General features: G+C 40.5%; 1 protein-coding gene across 1 annotated transcript in view; it reads right to left on the reverse strand.

Moving 5' to 3' along the window:
* The window catches only part of LOC311051071 (NADPH--cytochrome P450 reductase-like), a 25,370-nt gene extending 5,597 nt beyond the window's left edge, over window positions 1-19,773 (reverse strand). Inside the window, 11 exon segments of the mRNA XM_084065453.1 lie at window positions 308-334; window positions 337-347; window positions 350-465; window positions 2,928-3,026; window positions 3,198-3,287; window positions 3,404-3,528; window positions 4,403-4,555; window positions 5,150-5,278; window positions 5,907-5,955; window positions 11,619-11,806; window positions 19,764-19,773. Coding sequence (XP_083921579.1) covers window positions 308-334; window positions 337-347; window positions 350-465; window positions 2,928-3,026; window positions 3,198-3,287; window positions 3,404-3,528; window positions 4,403-4,555; window positions 5,150-5,278; window positions 5,907-5,955; window positions 11,619-11,797 — 978 coding nt within the window. The 5' untranslated portion in view covers window positions 11,798-11,806; window positions 19,764-19,773.
* Between the last annotated feature and the right edge of the window lie 336 nt (window positions 19,774-20,109).

Consider the following 20,109-nt stretch of genomic DNA (forward strand, 5'->3'; position numbering starts at 1 on the left):
AAGTAATTTTAGTGTTTGACATTTTAAAATAATGAGCACTTTAAGTATGTTTTGATTGAATACAGGCCTTTTACTTGTAACAGAGTATTTTTATATTGTGGCACCCCTACTTTTACTTAGGTAAAGGTTATTCTTCCAGACAGCAAGTTAAGATTTGCTAATAAGAGTTTGAAAAGCTAGTGAATTTTACTGTTGCCTGTCTTTCACAATTTTGTCTGCAGAGGTCACCAGCAGTTGTACGGTAACAATCTCAGCTCTGATGGCTGTAACTCTCATGGTCTAGTATTATGAGAATGTCAGAGAGCACAGAACACAAGAACACCACATCATGTTTCTACCTCGACTTACCTGATTTTGGAGCCTGTTGTATCAAGTTCAAGGTGCATAAGATGCCTGTCGCCACTTTTGTTGAGTTTTCGGTTTACAGTGACTGGGGCCAGGAAGGGATTCTTGGAATCAAACGGTCTGTAAAAACATGTGAATATCAGCAAATGAAAAAAGACAGATTCAATAACTATACAAAGGAAAATTACCAGACAAAAAAAGTTAAATGTATATACACAGCGTTTACATATATTTTATGTACATAACACATCATATTGGTGTGGTCAGAGAAGATTGTAAAGGGAGGATCCAAATGAGAGAATATATGAACCAATAATTAGATAAAACTATCCTCCTTCTTTGTGACCATGAAAAAAAGACACTGAGTTGAGACGTTAAAATGGAGATTTTGTAATGTGTTATTACCTACGTCTAAAAGTCTTCTTGTCGTGTCCACAAGAAGGTCAGTTATGTCAGTCAGTTGTGTTCAGCCACAGCTGAACACATTGCTGTTGCTAAAAGTTAATGTGCACAATGTGCATAGAAGATAGATAAGCCTTTAGCTCAGGCCAGCATAGTGAAAGTCGACAAGTGATGGATTATTTAAACTGCAAACGTGAAAGCCTGCATAAATAATAGTTTCACCTCACTTTTACCTGTAATTGTGTTATGACAATAAAGTTGATTGATTGATTGATTGATTGATTGATTATGGAACACTCAAACCTTAGTGCCCTATCTTGCACACCGCGCAAATCGGCACAAATACAGAACGCAGCCGGCGTCATTGCAAGTTATCAACCGACAGCAACGTTGTCATTTTCACGCCTTGCACACACATTGTATAATTACCAAAGGTTTTTGCGCATTGCTATCTCACACACAGTCTCCTATTTTAAATACCTTGGGGTCAAATTGGATCCAAACCTGACTTTTGAAAAATATGTCAAGGTGGTGACAAATGCAGTTAAATTCAATCTTTTCAAGAGAGCCATCAAGGTCATATGCAAGACAGAATGTCCTCTCCATCAAGGGAAGCCTACGATGGAATAGCCTCCCTCACTCTAAGAGAAATCCCCACCCTGTGTACCTTTAAAACACAACTAAAACAATAGTTAAACATTTCTCATACATGTGACCATCGATACATTTTAAATCTTGATATGCCAAAATAGGTTTTAGATATTCTATTGGTTAGGTATTAGACTTTATAGTGGGTTATTACTTAGGTTGTTAGTTTAAATTAGGCATGGTATTTTTAACATTTATTTGTAAGCTGTTGTATATTGCATTCTGTTTTTGTCATGTTGTTGTTGTGATGTTTTTATGTGAGACTACGGATGGAAATGAGCTCCTAGCTAAATCCGGCATGTTTACATGACATCATGTTCAATTGATTAATTTCTTGTACATGTATTGAATGTTCATTAACATGCACTTTCCCATAAACAAACATATAAAGTTAAGCAAAAAAAAAGTGATTGCGCTTAGACCAGCCCCGAGCTGGTCTTAAATCCAACGCAGTGACAGCCAGATATTTCCTTACTATTGGGACATTGGAATTGTGCCACATTGTTTGGACAAAGCACAGACAATATCAAGGACACTTTCTTTCCCCATACCAATAACCACAATAGTTGTAATTGATTTACTCTACATCTACCCGTGTGCTCAGACAAGAGCAAAACCAAAGATTACAGCATCGCAAAGACTGAGGCTGTCCAGAGAGACGAACGCCGTCTCGTGTTGGGAGAGACGAGCGTCGGAACTGGTGGTAACAGCAAAACAAAAAGAAGCCGGTAATGCTTTATATCTGTATTTGAAAATGCCAAGCCAATACAGTTGCGTACAACTGGAGTGTTAGAATAAGAAACAAGAGCACAGGTTTAGCCTGGAAACCAGACGAATCTGCCAGTGCAAAAAAAAAAAAACTGACCCTGAAGTCGTGGGGCACCAATCAGGAACCACTATGTAAATATGGGGCGTTTTTTTATCCGCCCCTTGGAAATGCAGGTTCCACACAGAGATTCCAGACTAATATCTATGCAGTGATATTAGTCTGGCCACGCCAGGCTACCACAGGTGGCACAATTGCAAGTTTACAGTCAAAACATTTAACCGCTGCAGAAGCCTAGACAATGAAAGGCTGTGATGTCATGAGACATCAAGAGACAATTTACTGAATAATAATACAGCCACAGACGTCTAGACAACCAAAGCCTTTGATGTCATGGGACATCATGATTATCGTTTAATAATATTAAAATCTTGAGTTTTGCATTGACCTGTAACACAAGCCAAATGGAAAATCTACCCGCATTTGGTGCTTGGCTGGTAATTTAGGATCCTGACCATGCATAAAATTTACATTTTAATCTGCATGGAGTTTACATTTTACAATCAGTAATTTTGAGTTGATTACTTATCATTCTCAAAGCAGATTAAAAGGTCAGTTGTAAGATATCCTTAAAATCCGAGGGCAGAAAGCCTCATATTTTGTTAACGTCCTATGAGGTAAGAGGTAAAAGGTTCACACTGACTGATAGATACAGAATTGCAATAATGTATGGGAACAGGTGGTGAATGTATCTTCTGGTTCTTACGGTTTCTGGGTCTCAAAGCTCTTCAGGCGGCCAATCTCTCCTGAGAACACTTTGTTCATGTTGAGGTCTGTGTGCTCCTTCAACTCGTACTGACGGATACTGTGTAGGCAAAAGGCGTGCAGTCATCATAAATTGAACACATATATAGTCAAATGAATTTAAAAAGGGGAAGGAGTGGTTGGGAGGAACATCAATGATTTCTCTGTTAATAAAGGGTTTCTATTTTAAAGATGCAACCATGTTAAAAATAACAGTGAGATGGATAAGAACCTGGAATCATCTCCTGAAGCCTCTACTCCAAAGTGCTCGCACATGGCTGGCCAGAACTGCTCCCTCCATGAGATGAAGTCCTCTTCCAGGCTGAAAAATAGAGTCAGTCAAATCTGATTTAACCGTTGCTTTAAAAATATGTTAATTGAGAAATTGTTTTTTAAATGACACACACACACACACACACACACAAGTGTGTGACTCACTTTGCATCATCGTCTCCCATGCCCAGGTCAAAGACTCTCTTAGCCCCTAGTTCTTCCAGTCTTTTGTCAACATATTTCCCCATGGCGTTGAAATGTTCATATGTTTTATTACCCAGGGCAAATACCTACAGACAGAACAGGACACAGAAATAATGGTGTCAGCTGTTGCCAAGCAGTGCAAGATACAGTAAAAGGTTAATGCTATAAGTGGATTTAAACCCAAACAGACCAACATTGTCAGGACGTTGCATTAAATATCCATTATGTTCAAAGAACTCATCAGATTGAGACCGTTAAGTTATGCTGGCTGAGCTGATTAATGAGTATCCTTTGTATTTGATTATTCTTGTATAAACAAGAAAGAATATGAATGTGGCTAAACGATCAAGTTATTGTTTGCATGCAAGTTAAATTACCCCACCCCCCACCTGGAACCAAATTTACTTACTGTTCATTACTTAACTATGTACAGCAATGACATTAGTGGTCTTTCAAACAGGTCCTTCTCTCATTGACTAATTAAAGCAGTCATTCCAATCTAACACAGACAATGGAGATGAAAGGCAAGAGGAAGGATGAGGACGTGCCAGAGAATCAGCCTAGTTTTCCCACAGTCATAAGTTAAAGTTCTTCACTCAAAATGAGGGCAGGGCAGCTATATCCTAATGATGGCAAACAATAAAAAGCAGGACGCACATTGGCTAGAGATAAACCCAACACGTCAGGCCTATTCTTTCATCACACACGCAAAACCCTACACAGATCATGCAGCCTCATTTCACCATTGCACACAAGACTTCTGGTGCTGCATGGCAGTGTTATCCCTGTAATAAACGCAGGCATGCCTTTATTACACCACATGGGCTCAAATGCTTAACAGCAAGTCCCCGGTTCCATTACCTGCCAGCAAGTTACTCCCCTACTCTTTCTCCGTATTTCCTGTCTCTCTCCACTGTACCTCAAATAAAAGCTCAGAAAAGTCTTCTCTTGTAGACTTGCCGTGTAGTTGAGTCCAGAGAGGTCTTCGTCGTCGTTCTCCTGTAGCCAGTCAAAGAAGTCCTGGGCATTGTCTGTGGGGTCTCCTTCACCGTAAGTGGCCACGCAGAATATGGCAAGGGAGTTTTCAATCTCAGACATGCGAGCTAACTCACCCTGGAGCACAGGACATGAGGAAAGAATTAGCATAGGCAATATACACAGTTAAATCCTTAGAGTTCATTTACCTCTGACAGTGTACAAATGTAACCAAATTTAATGAGATTGTGCTGTCAGTAGTACCACAGAAGTTAATTTATTTTCCTGATGAAAGTATCACGTTTTTTTTATTGTGAGAAATTAATATGGACGGGGAAGAGGTTTCTACAAAGATCTGCCCTTTCCACTGAAAAACCTAGAATTAAACACTCAAACACTGAAAGATCTGGTCATGTCACTACTGACACAAAAGTGGGTTAGTAAAATACTTGTTTACTTGTAGAATAAATAATGGAAATTACTTTTGATAAGTAATACTTTTTAGACTCATGTACTGTAAATCTGACTGCTACTGAAATGTTTGGTAACATAATGTATTTGCCATGGTAACACATCAAGTTTATGACTCGCAAGCACTGCAGTAACCCCCCCATGACAATATAAAACTTTCTCTGGCATTTAAGTGTTCCAGCCAAATGGCCATATAAGAATGTTTATCTAAACGAGAAGTCTCTCTATGACAATTATAATTCTTCCGTAGATGTAAATTACCATGTCATATTCTTCTGGGTCGGCAGCCATCCCCTTCATGCCGTAGCGCTGAGAGTCTTTGGACAGTCTATTTGCAAATTCTTCTGCTGTGCCCGTTTGAGAACCATAGAACACCACAATGTTCTTGCCCTGGCCAAGGTTAAAACAAACAGATTGTCAGTGGGTCTTAAGACTCTCCAGCCAAACAAACATCCTGCCACACTGTGCATCCATCCATGATACTTCTTCCACTGCAGAAACCTTGTTAACAATTTTGACACATTAGCATTTGTTTTTTTATTCCAACCTGATATTGTCTCCACATCCAAGATTCTAAATGAAATTTTGATTAAGCAAAACCAATCCAACCAGTTACTGAATATCTTTTATTTCCATAACAATTTACAACAATATCAAATAGTCCAACACTGCCAATTTTATTTGTTTCCCCTCAAGACAGCTTGAACCTGAGGTCTATCAAAATCTCAATGCTCTTTCGAAACCTATATGCGCTATATCTAAATCAGAAGGGAATTTTATAGTTGGCATACTCATTACCCCAGACTGAAGCATAAGGAATAAAGAATGTTAGTGTTTTAGGCTTGTGTCTGGAACCTCTCAACTGTGGGCACCAGTCATTGTCTAAAAGTCTTCGTTTCGTTGAGCCAGAGGCTATGACTCAAACCATGAAAATGCCAACAAGATTTTAATGCTTTTGAAGCAGCACAAATATGAGTGACTGAAAAATAACACTTTTATGCAATATATGATTACTCACCGTTTTTTTCATCTTCTCAATGAAACTAGTCTCTCTTGTGGTGGGTGCTCTGAAAAAAGACAAAATATTTGCCTCAGTTGCAAACAATGATACACAAGTCTGAGTTTGCCAGTTCAGTGTGATTAAACAATAGGTTATTGCCCGATACAAGATACAATGGTGGCCATCGTGTTCAGACAGACCTTCAAACTTGAAAGGCAGTAGATGACATAGATCCATTTGCCATCATGTTTATTAGATACCATCAAAGACCAAGAGGATTTTGGTGATATTGAGGATAATCCGTTTCTTCACAAAGTTAATATTTAAACGTCTATGTCAATGGGCTGTTAGGCTGAGAATAGGCAGAAGTATCCTTTATCTCCTAGGTAAACAATGGCTAGCAGAAGCCAGGGTAGTCAAGTTTTGGTTTAGCAAGTAGACTGAAAGGCTAATGAAAGGCATAATGGAAGACAGACTGAATGTTCAAAATGGGGGAAGGGAGTTAATTTAACAAAGGCATGGAATAAAGCTGTATGACGATAACTTATGTTATGTGTGTGACCTGTTAGTCACTCATTTGTCTAAAAGCTACCAAACTACATAAGTTAAAAGTAACACTAATCAGGTCGCGTATTAAATCAAATACTATTAAAAAAAACATCAAAAGCTACATTAAACTACATTAGAGGCAAATAAGAGCAGGTTTAATGTCATGCCTTGAACCACATAGATCAAACGACAAATTGGAAAAAGAAAAAAAAAATATGCAAGACAGCATCTATTTATCACCCAAAATAAAAAGACAATGCCGCTGCATTCACCATCAAAGGTCTAAGCAGACACCTGCAATTCTCTATGTGCTGAATGTGGAAGAACAGACAAAAATAAGTAAAACTAAATGTTGTTAATAATATAGCAATAATATAGCTAGTTAGATTATTATTTTATCACATCATCTCACATATGGCAGTAGGTACTACCAACAAGGCTAAGTAAAATGTGAAGTCTACACACAGTAAAATCAAGGTCTCTTTCATGCTCTCTCACTGCCAAAATGCATGCAATACAAGGTCACGTGACTCATACTACTTAAAAATGTACCCTTTCCTCATTGGAATCCAAATTAGTTTACCGGTATTCATAATTTCTCAGTTTTGCTTCTCTTTTTGCCCATGTGAAGCTTGAGCAGAGTCTGACTCTGCACAGTAAAACGTTTGTAAAGAATTGTTGGAGTTACAAATGGATAAATGAACACAGAGGGTTTTACTGTGTGAAGAGCATCCCCGTCATTTTACATGTTCCATTAACCCCAACAACTGAAAAATGTACTAAATCTACAATACTAGGAGGAATACTTCCAGAAAGCTTGAACAGGGGTGCGTGGGGAGTGCAGACATGTGGAATCTGTGCTGAACATGCCATAAAATGGGGCCCTCGTGGTTAATATGAACTGCGCTCACAAGAGCAGTGTGAATTCCAGATAGAAATTTGAAACAAGCTTTTGCCTCCAAGCCTCAGCATTCCATAAAGACTAAACAAGGACTGTTATCAATGAGCTCTGTCTGTCTTCCTGGCCCTGGTGAGGAGGGTTCTGCTAACATAACTCAACAGAGCAAATCTTTCAAAATCAGCCTAAGTGAAATGACTAAGTAATTATGTTTCACCTCCTATGAGACTTAACATAATTTATAGTTTCACAATAAGATACACAAATGCGTTTAAAACCTTTCTTTTACTGAGGCAGAGAAAGAGACCAGATGTTTCAGCCACAGGCTTTCATCTGTGTATTTCGTCAGTGCTTCAGCCTGTGACTGAATAGTCCGTACTTTTTCTCTGCCTCAGTAAAAAATACATTTTAAAAAGCATTTTCTTGTCCTTAAATGTGTTGCGTGATCATGTTCTCATATGCCATTTTTTGACCTTCAGTGCAGTGGATTCAAAGGTTACTGACCCCCAAGAGAACCATTCTGAAAATAAGAGCATTTAAGCATTTCCCCTATGATGATGGGGCTATTCTCTACATTCAGAAATGCTGTGTTGAAAATAGCCTATCTACAGTTTGCCTATTTTGCAGAATGTTCGCCTATGACATGCCCAGAATAGGGACGCTAGGTTTTAAGTGGTTAGAGGGACACTAATGGTGGCAAATGTAGTCTTGTAATTTGAGGTCAGGCTTATTCAAACATTCATGTACTCTAACTCTTGTCATGTGGGTACCCCCCACCAATAACAATGTGACCCATTTTGTGTCCCGACCCATTGTTTAAAGACCCCAGTGCAACAGAGCTCCATTCATGACAAGTGGCTTTGATGGAAATATGGATGGGAGTTTGCTAGCCAAACAAACAATGATGATTACCAACTACGCTGTTGTTTGGGAAGGTGCTGATGAAAGAACCAAGCAGCAATAAAGAAGGGATATTTGTATATATGTCATCATGCTTCCTGGTGGAACACTGTATGCTTTCCGAAATGAATATCAGATAATCTGTGGTAGAGGCAAATGAACAGCACTGAGTACATGTTGCCTTGGAAATGAGCCACCAGGCACCACAGCAACTCAACACTGCTCTATGATGTCAATAAAAGTGTTACGCCCCCCCCCCCCTTCCCAGAGTGCATCATAAGAGAGGCAGTACAGGACTTAACTGAAACGGCTTCAGTGGTGTGTTCAGAACCAAGTAAGAATGAGATTTCTCTGCTTCCATCATCTCTTTTTGTGTACCTAATAATGGTTAGGCAGATACACTTCAAAAACACTTTTTGAAGTTCATACAGTCTTTCAAAACAAATCAACAGGTTTCTACTGACCTCTCAGCAGCATCTCTCCTGTCCTGTGGCAGGGAAAAGACACAGCCCATGACACACTGCCCCTGTAGAACACCACCACGGGCTGGGCCACCCTGGACTCAGCCACGCTAAGACTCAGAGCAGGAAGACAATACTTCAGAGCCTCAGGACCCAAAAAGTAAATAGTCAGTCCGGAGAGAGACAACAAAATTCCAGGGTCCAAACTGCTGCCTGCCGTCACCTTAGTGCCTTCAGAACGAACTCTGCCTTTCCTTCACTGAAGCCACCAGCTTCACACAGAGAGAACTGCACCAAACGCACACACAGCAGCAGCCCTACAAGCCCTGTCAACGTCTGGCGAGCTCCGCAGACACAATGGTGGGAAACGGACTTTCCCATAAAATGCAGCCGAGCTGCAGATCCGCACTTTTGAGTCAGACAAACACACACTGAAACACTCGAGGGTTGAAAATGCCTTCCTCTTCATCCCCGCCCCTTTTCCTCTCCAATCTGAAAGGTGTTGGAACACGAAAAATCTCCCCAGTCCATTCTAACTGCTTGGCAAGTTATCAGAGCAACTCCTCTGTGGACCATTGAAGGGGGGGGGGATCTGAATAGTAGTTTTACCGAAGGGTCCCCCACCCCCATCCCACTGGAGGAGAGAGGGGAATGTCATTACTATAGCAACCTCATTTATCATAAAAGGATTCCATTTGTGACATGGTCCTACCCCAATGGCAGAGCAGCTTAGCTTTCTCACAGGAAAAAAAAAAAAAAAAGAAGAAAGAAGGGGAGAGAAGAAGAGGAGGACGAAGAAGGAGGAGGAAAAAAAATAAAGTAACTTGGGGCAAAGAAAGGGCTGCTTGTCTTGCCTCAACTTTCCACCTTTGGAGAAGGACTCACAAAAGACGCTTGGCTGGGTCCTCCTTGCTCCCTCTCCAGGGAACTTTCAAAATGGGTTTGAGGCCAAAAACAAAAGCTTGCACAGGAAAGACATGGAAGCCTACGCCCCCTTCATAACACAGTTAGGTAACCAATGCGCCCATAGAGGGGAGGGGAGTCTAGCTCAGCGTTCCCTTCCTATATTCCCGCCCTCTTCAGACAAACCCCTCTTCCCAGAGCTGAACACGTTCTCCACGAGCCCCCCCCCACCTCCTCTTTCCAAGCCAATCTCCTCCTGTTTTCACACATGGTCAGGGTCTCCCTTTACACAGACTCCAGCGCTCAGCCTTGCAGCCCTCCCCAACACTGTCTCTATTCACACAGGGACAGCAGCGAACGTGACTGTTCCCAGACCATTGGCGAAAAGCCCAGCGCTCAAAACAAATCAGAGCCCTTGTGTTGTGGCTGGGGAGGGACTTGGCTGCGAGTCCATTGAAAGCCAACTCAACCTAATATCAATCCACTGATAAGATAAGGGACGGTGAGGGTTAAGAGAGAGGAGGTAGGGCCTTTAACTGTGACAGCAGAGAGAGACAGGAGAAGAGAGAAGGGGGGATGGGGGCTGCTGTGTAGTGTGTAAATGTACGCAGGTCAGCATGCTCTGCTCTCTGAGCTCTCTTGACGAGCGACACCGTGGTACTGTGGAGTGCATTAATAGGGTTTCCTCTTCTTGTAGCACTTGCACAAGAACACTTGTCTGTTATGGTGTTCAATTGGGCGTTGCCGCATTCACACATACAATATACGAATGAGAGGCTTTTATCGTTAATGCACCGATGTATGCACACAGACCAACACTGTCCACACCCAGTCATGAATCTGACATGGGTCTTTACTTAGGAGCAGGTATGACAGGTTGCATTCTCTCCTCTAATCTGACTGCCATTTCTATTTTCTTTGCTTTTTTCTTTGGCTTTTAATTGCACTTGATCCGCTACTGTGTCTTAACAATGTACTGTATTTGTCTATGTGCCAATGGGCACTTATTGATGCTTTGTTTGTCTCAACCTTGTACAGCACTTTGGCCAGCTTCTGTTTTAAATGTACTTTATAAATAAAGTTTGATTTATTTTTTTTCTCTTCTTTTTGTAGTTTGGTTAGTGACCACCGGTTGTACACTACTTTCATGATGCATTGTGGGGTATGATAGACAGAGCACTATATAGGGTATAATAATTCTCACTATACATTTGGACAGCACTACAAAATGGTGAACTCTCTTACTGTATATTGGACTAGTGAGTGATTTCACACACAGCCAATGTCTTGCGAAACTCCAGAATGACTTCTCCTACAAGTCCGATACTCTGAGACAGCATACCAAAAGTAAGATTACTGTAAAAAGTGCACACTTTCTAGTACATTAAAAGGAAGGGTTTCGTAAGCTTCTGGGTTTTCAGTAACCAAAGCGCCAATACAAAAATAGTTTTCAACTATATGACAATTATAAGTGGCTGCTGGCATGATTGTTCTGCAACGCTTCATGTCTGTAAATGTTGAGGCCATTTACAGTACACCATTAATCCACTTGTATTGTTCACATTATCAGTCATCAAAGCAGCATGTCAAACATAAGTTAATTCTCTCTCTGACAATGAAACTAATCAACTACTAGACTATTGCAGCAAAAACTGGTATCCCCAAGTTGACTTTCTTTTAGACAACATTTGAACTGTGTTTGTAGGATGAGCAGAGACAGAGTATTGTGTGTCTCTGAATGTGTCTGACCTGCAAGAGGAGAAGCGGTTTGACTACAGTATATCACAGTCGACATGGATGGAGCACAATAAGGTCAAATTAATTTGGGGTCAAATATACCAAGGAACTAAATTTGATTGGGCTTAAAATATGTGATGTTTGAAATCAGATTAGGACATCCCTAGTAAAAGTGAGCTCTGAGAGTCTTCACCGACCATTTCTACATGAGAGACACTATTCTTCATGACAATACCAGGCTTTTTAGTAAACATTGGCATTATCCTCGACAAGAACACTTACGGCGTGTCAAGCCTCCTGAATTCAGGGATGGGATCTGGTTTCTTGCGAGACATATACCAGTAGATGAGAAGGCCGATGATGAGGGAGAAGAGGAAGAGGTCCAAGTTGCTGATGAGAGGCTCTCCCTCCTCCAGCGTGGGCTCTGGAGTGGTGGCCTCAGGTTCTTCTACATCCGCCATGTTTACACTCTGCCAGGGCAAAAAAAAGTAGAGATCAACAACCAATCATTTAGACGGGTATCAGGTATCAGGGTATCAAGACATAAGGCAATTAAGTGGTAAATATTGATTTTAAATCCAAGTGGGCCAATGCCTATTTTGCTAAAAAGATACAGAAATACACATTCAGCTTTGGACCTAGACCTGAAATTAGTAGCCTTAGAATGCCACCCGTCTGTAATCTGAGATCTGTTCTTTCCCATCTATTGTACTACTAAACTGGAAACCTGACCGTGCGGTCTCACCAATAATTGCACAAATGTTTTTTTATCCAAATATGACACCTATAATAATAAACTGCACCTACTTCACTTGATGTTTTTTAGATTTTTATTAATATATATTAATACAAATATAATATATCTCTGCTGTCCGGCAGGAACCAGCTAACTCCAAAATGTTCATTTTTCAGGAAATGAAAAAAACAAAACAGAAATGGAGTTAGGAGGTTTTGTTCATCATTGATAAGAACAGCTGAATGGACCTCCAAGCTCACAATGAGGTTGGAGGTCAAAAGGGGGTGGAGCCTGGAGTCAGCAAAACCAGCTAACTCCACCCCCCTTTGCTGGAGTTTGAGGATCCAATGGAGTTAGCAGGTTTTGTCAGAAGCGCTTTTTAATACTTTTCATTGGTTCCATTTTTTTTTCACCAACACACAGACGTAAAGGGTGTTCAAGAGCACTGATTTATGGAACAAAAACTGGAGTTAGCTGGTTCCTGCCGGACAGCAACGATATATAATTAATTATATATTAATTAATTGTATTAAAAAAAAAGGTCAGTCACTGGTAATGCAGGTGTGTTACACAAGCAGGCAAAGTACAACAGCAGTAGCAAAAGAAAATAACAACATTCATGGGACAACATTAATCATCGTACAGGCATCAGTGAGAATGTCCAGAGGACAGACTTGTTTCTTAAAAGCTGACTTGTGGATAAAATTGTCCCGTTTATATGTTTTCTGCCAGTCGTTCCTGTCCCTGGCCGCAGCAGACTGGAACGATGACAGACCCACCCAGCACAGTATTTGTTTTGGGAACTTTCAACACAATCCGGTTAGCAGAACAGGTGTTGTAAGAGGCAGATGTGGCATCTCTTTATTTCATGCTTTACTGATATCAACAAATACCACTAGTCCTGACATTTTGTTTTGCCTCCAACCAAGCAATCATTGTTTAACACACCAGTATCTACCTTGGTAAAGGTTATGGCTGAAACATTGGGACTGTTACTTGGTATATTGTCAACATCAACAAAGCAAGAAATGAAATTAACTAAAGTGAGAGGCTATTTAATGAGCATGCACCTGATTTTTCAGACAGATGTATATCAGACCGTTTATTTTGGACTTTATGAATGGTGTATCAGCATGAATGGTGTATCAGCATCAACAACACCATAAGTAATTGTGGGCTCGCTGCAGCAGCAGCGAGCACACTATAGATATCTTCACTATTTATTTATTCTCCCCCAAAAGTATGGCACCTACTACTCCCACATACTTTCACTTAGAAACTCCATTCAAACTTTAAAAAATCCAGCTTACTGTGGACAAGTGTGCTTGTACTTTTCTTTTTGAAATCATTTGTAGTTTTTGAAATAATTAACTTTAAGCACCCAATGCATTTCCAATGGGTTTTGCTAGTGGGGAGAGAGAAGGACAGAGGAGAAATGCCCCGTCTTTTCACTGTGTCCACATTTTTTACACTACAAATATTTATTTTACATCACCAAGTTCGCACAGGTCTGCTCTCTGATTTAATCCAACGATCTAAACTGTGTGATGTATATATTTCGAGTTAAGACCATTAATATCAACCCATGTCTCTTCACACTCTAGCAATCATTATACCTGGTGAAAGCTAGCCTGTCATTCATTGGCTGCCCCCCAAAAAACACACACACCCCCCATACTCCACTGCCACCCCACCTCCCACCCCTACCCCCCCTGTCATACTTCGACTATTAAAAAAAAGCCGATCTACAATGTGATGCGTTGTGAGCTTGTAGATCTGTTATTTTGGGAAAACCTTGTCAGTTTTTGGAAAGTGTGAGTACAGGGGGTGGCAGCGGCCGGATGGCAACTGCGAGGTTCCCAGTTCGATCCCGGGCTCCCCCAGAGTTAGTGTCGAAGTGTCCTTGAGCAAGACGCTGAACCCCTAATTGCTCCCGATGAGCAGGTGCCTTGCATGGTTTCCTCCGCCATCGGTGTATGAATGTGTGTGTAAATGGGTGAAATTGTAATGGCAATAATTTTGTCAATTTCAAGCTCCAATTTAACACTATTGGTGTGTATTGGTCAATAAGACCTCACACAACTCCCCATACACACCCCCCCCCCCCCCCCCCCCCCCACACACACACACACACACACACACACACACACACACACCCACACACTGTAAACCATCGGAAATAGCTCATCTACAAGCTCACTGGAGCCAGGGGGGAGCACCCCACACCCATCACTCCTGCCCCGTATACCCCTCCATCCCCCCTTACTACCATCAGCTATGCAAGCAGGTGTGTAACTGATGACAATTAGGAGAATGATAACAGGTGCTCCCAACCTGATCAACCGGAGGCACGTCTACACCCACACACAATGCAAAGACAGAGATACCAGGTACACCAGGACACATGCACAAAATCAAGGGAATTTCATATATTCTTTTCTCAAAAACAATAGCAAGAGGAATTTAAGAAAAGTTTTGTGAATGACACAATCTCTTGTAAAGCATTAGTATTCTACAATGTTACCATGACACCTTCAAAACTCAACAGGGCCTGTAACACACAGACACTATAATGCACTACATGCTACTGTATGCTGCAGCAGCTCAGACTGTTAGAGACAGTCTGACTGGCTAAGACAATGTTCAAAAGAACGTAATGTTCTGAGTTCTCAAGTTACAGTACTTGGCTATTTAGTAGAGGTGATCGGGTTTCTGATTGGGCCATTTCTGATCCAATCAGCTAATAATCCAGAGGTGGAGATGAAACGGACATCTTTCTCAATACCTTAACCCTAGCCCACACACTGCTTAGCTATATTAAGTTCAAAATTGATTATACAACAAAGCATTTGGCTTCACCCTTGAATGTGCAGCTGCTGCTAGCTCTACATGCACTGGAGTATTGGGGAAATTATGTAACATCTGTTGCTGTGGAGTATAGATGGTGGCCAAATTATGAAAACCATGAATAGCGTAAATCCTCTAATAGTGACCCAGGCTTTTATTTGTTTGTTTTTATAGAGAGAGAGAGAGAGAGAGAGAGAGAGAGAGAGTATATAGAAGATATTGTTTTCCCCCCAAAAAAAAGGCTTGTATTAGAAGAGAGGCTTTTAATTGCTTGTTTCAACAACGCCCCCGTTTTAATTGAATAGAGGTCAACATTATTTACGGTAAATGAGTGGAGAAATAAATCCGCTGTTCCCTACACAGCATTTTACAATTAAGTAAATAACATTCAGTGATTCTGTTATGTGGGGGAAGGGTCACTGCTGCAAGACAATATACATCCTGAGTGATCACCTTTATCCTATGATAACATTTCTATCCTGATGGAAGTGGTCCCTTCAAGGATGACATGCCTCGTGCCCAATCACAGGGGGGGCACTAAATGGTTTGAGGAGTATGAAAATAATGTGAATAATTATGCCATGGCGTTCAGTCACCAGATCTCTACCCAAATGAGCTCCTATGGTACATTTTGGACGACATGTTAGATAATGCTCTTCTTCACCACCATCATCAAAACACCAAATGAATCTCTGGTTAGAGTGGTGTGCCATCCCTCCATTACTGTTCCAGAGGCTTGTAGAATCTATGCCAATGTTCTGGTGGCTGAAGGTGGCCCAACCAATTACTGAAGAAAGTTTGTTTTTCCCTTTAATTTGTCAGTGTCACCCATCTGAACAAGGTACAGTTGTCACTTGTCAGTGGAAACTGCATCTCTGCAGTCAACCTGTTCAGTATAATGCTGAGCTGAACCTTCTAAATTAAATACACGTTCATTCATTTATTTAGTTATTAAGCAGAGTGGTTAAGGGGCATACCACATAACCTGGGTTTGATTCCAGAGCCCGGCGGACCTTTGCTGCATGTCACTCCCTGAGTGACTCTCTCCCTGTTTCGTGTCTCTCTTCACCGTGTACTATCAATAAAGGCAAGAAAGACCCAAAATATTATCTTTAAAAAAAAGAGCTATCCAGTGCCTTTTGAAGTGGTGCCATAGACCCTGAGATTGTTGAAGCTACTCAAGTAATGTCAATGAAGTGACCCTTCATTTGGAGATGAAAAGGTTTTCACTGTATTGGCTAACTATCGAGTCTATCATCCTCCCTTTATTGAACGGCAACCATTTAGATTTATCTAGAGCCCCCAGTTTGGAATAACACAATAACACATGTGACAAATTTCAAAAAATAATTCTAGAATTCAAAGCAATCCAAAAGGTTGTTTTACACTCGTAAGACAAGTTTCTATTAGCAGTGCCAACCAACAAAATGAACGCACTCAAATGAAAACTTTAGAGAGTTTGTTATTGTCAGTTTACACCTTTTTTTTAATATATATATATATATATATTTTGGGCGTTTCTGCCTTTATTCATAGTGTATAGTGGAGATGGACAGAAAACAGGGAGAGAGAGATGGGGGAGACATGCAGCAAAGATTGTCGGGAACGGGACTCGAACCCAGTCAGGCTACATTATAGCCTAAGGGCCCTATTTTCCGTCCTGCACTATCCCTTGGCATTACCCCCTACTCGCGAATTACGCACAAGGCAGCCGGCGCTGTCCCTAAACGGTATCTTACGGCCGCACTACCGCAATACATTATGCTGACTCTATTATTTTCCCTTGGAGGTGTGGCTGTGGACGTTTTGTTACGCCATCCCTAAAATTGCTGTCTTACCCACACACGTTTGGGAAAGCGCATAGTGGATTCTAAATCCACCAAATCTGTTATTATAGCGTGCCTGCAATGAACATGTTGGGAGTCGGGCTATGCGCATAACATTCAGAGGTCCCCCTCTCTCTTAATTCTTAACGATTCTTTGTGATTCTAATTTTCCTATAATTAGCAGAAGTGATAGTGTCAATACATAATATATATTAAAGCACCTCAGTGCGGCTGCAGAACTAAACTGCAGCACGTCTGAATTAAGTGATTGTGATTTGACTGTAGTCCACAAAAGTGTGACTGTTTAATTCCTTGTGTCAATAAGTTGTGTTTTTATCAGCAGTTGCCAGTTAAGCTTATCAAATACAAATAAAATGGCGTTTGATCTGCGTTTGCTATAACCACAGACCATTCAGGATTAAATGAATTAATCCAGAACACAAGCGATTGCTGTAATTTAAAGTTATCTATAACCAGCAATGTGTGAGTGATAATTCTGTGTATCAAATATAAATGTATTCCAAGGCAACGTCGGACTGCCTCTCGCTCTTCCATGGGCAGAGAGGGAGAGAGTGTATGATAGCATTGTGGATAACGTATTGCACAGCCTGGTCTTAAAAGGCACTGGCATCTGGCACTGTGATTGGTTTTATTAATGCAACGCCAAAAGCACACCTATACATAATGTTAACTGGTAGCGCAGGTGTTTTAGGGATAAGGCTGGTGTCGGAAGATATCAACTTTTGTACGGGAACGCCCCTTGTGCCATGCTAAATCCCCTAATAGTGGGTATAGCAACTTCAGCCCCAAATAGTGCCCAGACCGCTAGGTCAGCTGTCCGGGGGTTTACACTGTTGACATACACTTGTCTCTAAAGAGCATAAGACATCCTTAAAGCAACACATTGGCTCACACACGTTTCCACGTCTTGTTTGTTGCAGGATGGCAGCTTTGCCAACTACTTCGCCTGGTGATCTCTCTTTAGAGTAAATTGGCATCCTAAACTGAAACAGCTGCAAGTTTTTCAGAAGTGGTCAAGTGGTTAATCAAACTATATCATTTAGTCAATTAGAAAATATTTGTATTATTTAAAAAAAAAGTGTTTTATTTTTTTTTATTTGTCTGAACTAAGATCCAAACAAAATATGTTTTACTCATATCTAAAATACCTGAGTGCATACCTTTTCAACTGTGTCAACACTCTGCAAGTGTCATTGAAAATTGAATATGCATATAGTGCATATAGTGCATATAGTGCAGCAACCAATATTGCTGGTTTGATTCATGCATGTCATTTTACCAAGTCAAAGCATTTCCAGTAAAATTATGGTGATTCACCCACAGACTCTTATTTTTTTTTACTTTGCCTCTGCATAAAAGAAGCAGCACACATATTGCGTTTCTACATCAATTGATCATCACATCACAAGACTTTAAAGGGCAAGACCGCTTTGTTAGAGGTTTGGGTTGTGTAGTTACTTTGCCATGATGTAACTCCAAAGGTGGACAAGAAATCAAAAATAATTGCGCCATTGATTAGAAATTGATAATAAAAAATATGCTCCTCATTGACTTACATTGTACAGTGAAACAGCTCTCAAAGTCACTCTTTTAGCACATAAACGAATGCAAACAAAGTTGATTCAGACAATATAGAACATCACCAAACCCAGTACGGTTTGTTTTTTTAATAAAAATGTTAACTTCCTGTTGATTTTGCTATTTTTATTAGGAAGAAGACCCGGACTGGATCCGCGGATCCAGATCCTGATTTTCAAATAGTAAAATCAGCAGGAAGTTGACATTTTTATTAAAAAAACAAACAGTACTGGGTTTGGTGATGTTCTATATTGTCTGAATCAGCTTTGTTTGTGTTTGTTTATGTGCTAAAAGAGTGATTTTGAGAGCTGTTTCACTGTACAATGTAAGTCAATGAGGAGCATATTTTGAATTATCAATTTCTAATCAATGGAGCAATAATTTTGTATTTCTTGTCCACCTTTGGAGTTACATCATGGCAAGGTATAACTACATAACCCAAACCTCTAACAAAGTGTTCTTGCCCTTTAAGGACTGAAATATCACATCTAGGGATGGGGTAGCCATGGTTCACATGACGCTTCATGTTTCAGGGCTAGGGATGGGGCGATGATCATTATTATCGTTATCGGGATAAAAAACGCTCACAATAATCATATCACAGAGATTTAAATATATTGTACAATTGTCCTCTGTCATACACTAGTTTGAATTAGCTTTTGTTGAGCTGCAAATTCAGTACCACTTAAATCCTCTACTACTATATAGACAGTATTTGGTTCACTCTTATTTCACTCTATACAAATCAATACGCTTTAAGTTGCAACCATTGTGAGCTTATAGATCTGCTATTTTTGGCAAACGTTTACCCCAGAATAGGGATGCTGGGGTTCAAGTGGTTAACAGAAGAGGTATACGTTTTTTTTGGATTATCGCGATAATATCGTTTATCGCAATTATTCTTCCCACAATAATCGTGACATGTAATGTTCATATCGTCCCATCCATAGCTCACATCTGCCGTCAGGATAACTAAAGGTAAACAAAACACAAAGTTGAAGCTAGTAAACCCAACTTGTAGCTTATTTAACTGGACATGCATCATACGTGGGCCCTGACTATTCACTGGCTGGAATATTGGTTAAAGAAATGACAGCTACAAGGCTGGTTAACGAACCCTGAAACAGCCACCTCAGTGCACCGTATGGTTGGCACCGCGACGCGAAAGCTGGACAACAAAGTGCATGAAGTATTGTGCAAACAAGAAGAAAATTGATACCGAGATAAGACAACTACACACTCTGTGTGCCACTGTTATCTAAGCACTGCTTTCTGGATAACATAACTGAAGAAGATCAATGAAACGTTTACCAGTCGTATTGGAATTTTAGTTTCATTAACAGTCACCGATTAACAGTGGTATTTTCGATGTATCGAGAAAAAAACAGTACATTTCTTATACAATTGGTAAGTGCTTACCTTCGCTTCTCCGCTGACAAGCACACTGTGCACAATGCGGAAGGAAACTTTACGCCATGCAGGACCAGTCCATCACGCTTTATAAGAGGGGGGTGTTACACGAAATACACTTCAATGTTAAGGCCAAATGCGTTTAGAGAACAACGAACATGCTCGTGCTAAATAGCAGGCGTGCATATATTCGTACAGAATCTATTTAGATATAATTGAATATAGTTTCTGTGGACGTGTCATCTTTTTTCATCAATGGTCTAATCGAAAAATGCATTACCTAACGTGACGCTTCACACGTAACGAGCAATAATAAATGACTGCTAAAGTGCAGCGTGCCAGAGGTCAGGGTTAT

This window comes from Gymnoscopelus microlampas, assembly GCF_963454915.1.
Source record: "Gymnoscopelus microlampas genome assembly, chromosome: 8".
Lineage (NCBI taxonomy): Eukaryota > Metazoa > Chordata > Actinopteri > Myctophiformes > Myctophidae > Gymnoscopelus > Gymnoscopelus microlampas.